We start from the raw sequence: 6,000 nt of genomic DNA on the forward strand, positions 1-6,000 counted from the left end.
GGGGCCAGCCTGGTCTACAGAGCAAGTTACCAGACAGACAGGACAACATAGAGAAGATCTCTATCAAAATTAGATAAAAATAAAAAAAGCACAAAACAAAAAGACCACAAAGGAGGGAGGGTTGGAGAGTTTGCTCTGTGTTTAAAGTACTGGATCTTCTTCCAGAGGACCATGGTTCAATTCCAGGCACCCTCATAGAGGCTCATAGCCACATGTAACTCCAGTTTCAGAAAGCCTGATGCCTTTGTGGAACTCCCACACTGCCTGGGCACATAAGTAGCAAACAGACAGACATGCAGGTATAATATTCTTACAATAAGCATAAGTAAGAATATATTTTTTATCATCATCTTGCTGAGACAGGATAATGATAGATAATGAAGAGATCCAGATACAGCTAACTTACTATTTGTTGCTCAAATTCTAAAGATCATTAAAAAAAACAGGGCCAGATTTTGGGGTAAATGCTGAGAGAGCAGAGAGACAAAGGAACAAGCCACAGGTCACCTCACCAACTCCATGAATCCTCTGACTGAATGAATGTCTGAGTCCTCAGGCAAAAGGTCTCCAGCTGAAATGGGCTTAGTTCTTGTCTCCTCGTGCCTTATATACCTTTCTCCACCCAGCCATATTACTTCCTTCCTAGTGCTGACATTAAAGACATGTGATTTCCAAGTACTGGGATTAAAGGCATGTGCCACCACTGGCTGTCTCTGTTTCTCTCCAAGACTGAATCAATCTCATGTAATCCAGGTGGCTTTGAACTCACAGAGATCCAGATGGATCTCTGCCTCCTAAGTGCTAGGATTAAAGGTGTGTGCCACCACTGCCTGGCATCTATGTTTAATCTAGTAGTTTGTTCTATTCTGATCTTCAGGCAAATTTTATTAGGGAACAAAATATATCATTACAACTATTCATTGTTAAATGCACAATGTCAGTAGCTTTGCTATAAAGCAGCACTAGGCACCAACAATGAAATGCTTACAGATGAGCATTCCCTTATGACTACCACAGCTAAAGGAGGTAGAGTTTCAGATAGATACACAAATTGTAGGCACAAGAGGGTTAGTGACAAAAATATCTTAATTTGCAAAAACTCCTTAGTGATGTTCCAGAGTAAGCTCAGATGTCAGAAGTCAGTAAGAGCAGAATCATAGTCCCTTCAGAATGAATACTCTTCATTATAATTACCAAATAAAAAATCGAAGTAAGCCAGACAGCTTCATTTGCTTTTGTTTAACTTTTAAAAAATGTTTAATTTTCAGTCTCCTAGAACCCTTGCCCCAACTCAGCAATATGGTATCACCAGAACCTAGCCCTCCTCCAACAGCAAGACCTGAACATCACAATGTAGAAGAAGCAGAAGAAAGCGACCTTCATGAAGATGCTAGAGGCCTACCAAGAAAAAAATGAAGAATTCCATTGAAGAGATTTAGGAAAAGACAAACAAAAGATTGGAAGAAATCAATAAAGAAATTGAGGAAAAGACAAACAAAAAATGGAAGAAATCAATAAAGTAATTGAGGAAAAGATAAGCAAAAAATTGGAAGAAATCAATAAATCCCTTAAAGAAAGCCAAGAAAACCATGTAATTAAACATGTGAGGGGAAAAGCTCAAGACCTGAAAAGTGAAATACAAACAATGAAGAAGACACAAACAGAGGGAACACTGGAAATAGAAAATCTGAGTAAATGAGCAGGAAACACAGATGTAATCATAATCAACAGAATACAAGAGATGGAAGAGAGCATCTCTGGTGTGGAGGATAAAACAGAGAAAATAGATTGGTCAGTCAAAGAAAACACCAAAGCTAAAATAGTTACAACACAAAATGTCCAGAAAATCTGGGACACCATGAAAAGGTCAAACCTAAGAATAATAGGGATAGAAGAAGGAGAAGAATACCAACTCAAAGGCACAGAAAATATATTCAACAATATCACATAGAAAACTTTTCTAACTGAAAGAAGGAAATATCTATGAAGATACAAGAAGCCTATAGAACACCAAACAGACTAGACTCCCACAAAAAATCCCCTTGCTACATAATAATTAAACCATTAAACATACAGAATAAAGAAAGAATATTAAGAGCAGCAAAGGAAAAAGGCCAAGTGACTTATAAAGTCAGACTCATCAGAATAACACCTGACTTCTCAATGGAGACTTTGAAAGCCAGAAGGACCTGGACAGATGTAATGCAGACACTAAGAGGCCATGGACACCAGCCTAAACTTATATACCCAGCAAAACTTTCAATCACCGTAGACGGAGTAAACAAGACATTCCAAGACAAAGCCAGATTAAAACAATGCCTATCCATATATACAGCCCTATAGAAAGCACTAAAAGGAAAATTTCAACCTAAGGAAATCAGATACACCCATGAAACACAGGCAATAGATATTCCACAGCAGTAAATCCTAAAGAAGAAAAATACACACACACACTACCATCAAAGGATAAGAGGAACTAACAATCACTGGTCATTAATATCCCTTAATACCAATGGACTTGATTCACCTATAAAAAGACACAGGCTTACAGAATGGAAATGAAAGCAGGACCCATCTTTCTGCTGCATACAAGGAACACACTTCAACTCCACTACCTCAGAGTAAAAGGCTGGGAATAGTCTTTCCAATCAAGAGGTCTTAAGAAGAAAGCTGGTATAGCTATCCCACTATCCAACAAAATAGACCTCAAACTAAAATCAATCAAAAGAGATCAAGAAGGACATTACATACTCATCATAGGAAAGATCCACCAAGATGAAGTTTCGATTATGAACATTTATGCCCCCAGTACAAAGGCACCCACATATGTAAAATAAACATTATTAAAACTTAAATCAAATTTCAAACCCCACACATTAATAGTGGGAGACTTCAACACCCCACTCTCACTACTGGAAAGATCTGCCAGATCAAAACTTAACAGAGAAGTAAGGGACTTAACTGATGTTATGACTCAAATGGACTACATATACTAATCAATATCTACAGAACATTACACCCTAACAAAAAATAATACACCTTCTTCTCAGCAGAAGCTTGAAGGTTACTTTTGTTAAAATCTTGACTCTTTGCCAACAACAATAGGTATTCAATTTAGGATTAAAATAACATAACACATTCATCAACTATGCTTTCCTATTATATCTGTGTCCTTTCCTGCCTTAATCTTTGGGTCACGTCCTATTCAACTATGAATGCAAACACATTAACAATTTGAAAAAAATGTTTTCACACAGTCTATATATGGGTTTAATGTGGTCTGTTGCCTTTGGTACTAATATGTATTTCCCCTACCCAACCCTGACTTTTACCACTGATTCATGTATATAAAGCCCTAACCAATTATCATGAGCTGCAGACCAAACAATGGAGCAAGGACATTTGTGGTGTTCAGAGTAACATAGCAGTTCCTACAATAAGATGATGCTCTGATGACATGAAAATTCAGTGACTGGGTGCTTGTAGAGAAAAAAATCTTTTGAAACCAAAAATGTTTATGAATGTCATCCAAACCCCTGAAAAATCATGAAATGCTCATTGCTCCCTTTTTTGGAGGAATAGACTGATCACTTTGACTAATATGTCTCCCATCTACTCACAATTTAAAGTCCCAGTAGAGAAGCTTTATTCATCTTCCTTACAATATACCACTCAGTCTCCTGGTGATGTTTCCACATCAGATGCTATTTCAGTCTATTATTTACCCCCACTCTTAGGTAGAATCCCTTCTGAGCACCATATTTTACAATGCATCCTTCCTCCTCCAGGTCTGATCTAAGCCTAGCTAGAAAATCTCCTGCATGGTCGGTCCACTGCATGCTTTTTGCATGAGACATGTTAACCCAAGTATACTGGTCTCACAAGACTATATTCCCAGCAAGCACTCACCAATTGTAGATATAGTCAGGATTTTTGCAGCATCCAAGAGAAGAACCTCAAGGAGAAATAAGCTCACTAGAATCCCAATCCAATGCTCAGCCATCTGTAAATCAAGTGGAGCACAGGCACAGGATGCACAGCTTGAGAACTGTGTGCCACTAAGGGACCCTGTGAGCCTCTGTCACAAAGCACTGGCTGTGCCCTTGAAATGAGGTAAAAGGAGAGAACTTATTCTGGTCTTCCAAATGTCCTCTTGCTCTTTGCCTTGTCACTGCTGGTCTCCTTCCATTGAACATTGAACTCCTTAGCCAGAGTCAACAGAGGAACAGGGGCTGAGTTAATATTTACCTTGTCCTTTAGCCACAATACCCCCTTTACTGCCCCTAAATAACACCCTAAATTGTGAATGAAGGAACCCTGAGAAATCCTATCAATGACAGCATCTTGAAGTGCCATGTACCATGAACCATTTATAGGTCCATTCCCTAAGTTACAGGAGTGTGCCTCCTCTGTCATTTCTCTATTTGTATTCTATTGCCATATCTGCAACCCATTTTGCCAGGTGCTAGTCTCAAAATCTCCAATATTGTCAATGTAAGCTAATGATTCAGAAAAACACCTAAGATTATTGCCCAAGGCCTCTCCCTACTCACAAATTCATGAAAATGTGCTAATGGCCTAATTGCAGGACTTTACCTGAGAGACAAAGTATTAGCCTTTCTCATCTTCTTACTCCATGGCTTGCTGTTTAGCTGGGACGCTGGACCCTGGTGTCATTCTCCCCTTCTCCTTTTGCTCCCCATCTTTCTTCCCTGATTTCTCCTCCTATGTCATCTCTTCCTGCCAGCCCTGCCTATTCTTTCTCCTGCCTAGCTATTGGCTGTTCAGCTCTTAATAAAGAGCTCAATCTGGTGTTTAGACAGGCAAAGTACACAGCTTCACAGAGTTAAACAAATGCAACATAAAAGAATGCAACACATCTTTGCATCATTAAACAAATATTTCACAGTATAAAATAATGTAACGCAGCCGGGTGGTGGTGGCACACGCCTTTAATCCCAGCACTCGGGAGGCAGAGGCATGCGGATCTCTGTGAGTTCGAGGCCAGCCTGGACTACCAAGTGAGTTCCAGGAAAGGCGCAAAGCTACACAGCAAAACCCTGTCTCGAAAAACCAAAAAAAAAATAAATAAAATAATGTAATGCTTCTTCAACTAATATTCCTCCCGTTTTTGTATAAACAAAAATGAAAGCTTTTAACTTTAACATAGTAAAACTATATACAACAAAAACATTTAAAGTAAAAATTACATTTACAGTATTCAGTTCATTTATTTGTATTTAACAATTTAGAGAAAATATTGCACTGTCTATCTTATTTTAGTGATTCTAAAGTTTTATACCAAATTTACTTTTTATCGTAACTAAGGAAAGTCATAACTATTTAGTCAAAACAATTAAAATTGAACCTGCAGTTCTGGGTGAACATCATAACACAGAATGGAAGTATTACACCATCTTCCCCAGGGCAAGCTCAGGACTGCTTCGCATTCTGCCACTTATCAGTCATCCCAAGAGGAAGGAGCACACTGCCTATGCATTCTTCACATTCTATTTGAACACTAAACAGATTTAGTGACATTTCCCAGCCCCAAAGCAGAAAAAGAATCTGCTTCATTACTTTTAAAGCATGTAGAAGAGCACAGCTTTGAATTCCGCTTTGCAACATGGTGTCTTGTGTCTACAAGTCGTTACCAGTGTCTGAGTTTAAGCATTGTATTCATATATAATCACGCTCCTTTCACAGTCACACAACTGAAGAGACAAAAAAGGGAGAAATAATGTGAGAAAGGGGGCTGTACTGTTCTTCACAACAAATCACCACCCAATCTATTGTTCCCATACTTCTCAAATGTGTTAATGTGATGGTTAATTTCATTGTTAACTTCATTAGATTAAAGGATACTCAGATAGCTGGGAAAGATTTATTTCTGGCCATGTGTGAGATTGCTTCCACATGGCAGTAGCTTTTGAATCAATGAAAAGAGTAAGGAAATTCCATCTTCATCCAAAGGGTCTCTGCACTGTCACATCTGCTGAG

General features: G+C 38.5%; 1 protein-coding gene across 2 annotated transcripts in view; it reads right to left on the reverse strand.

Annotated features, from left to right (window-relative positions):
- Positions 1–4,167, reverse strand: part of LOC143268654 (UDP-glucuronosyltransferase 3A2-like) — a 44,337-nt gene extending 40,170 nt beyond the window's left edge. For both annotated transcript variants that reach the window (XM_076551788.1, XM_076551789.1), the window contains exon 1: positions 3,910–4,167. In XM_076551788.1, coding sequence (XP_076407903.1) covers positions 3,910–4,003 — 94 coding nt within the window. In that variant the 5' untranslated portion in view covers positions 4,004–4,167. The remainder of the gene's footprint in view (positions 1–3,909) is intronic.
- Positions 4,168–6,000: the final 1,833 nt, after the last annotated feature.

The sequence above is a fragment of the Peromyscus maniculatus genome, chromosome 15, assembly GCF_049852395.1.
Source record: "Peromyscus maniculatus bairdii isolate BWxNUB_F1_BW_parent chromosome 15, HU_Pman_BW_mat_3.1, whole genome shotgun sequence".
NCBI lineage: Eukaryota > Metazoa > Chordata > Mammalia > Rodentia > Cricetidae > Peromyscus > Peromyscus maniculatus.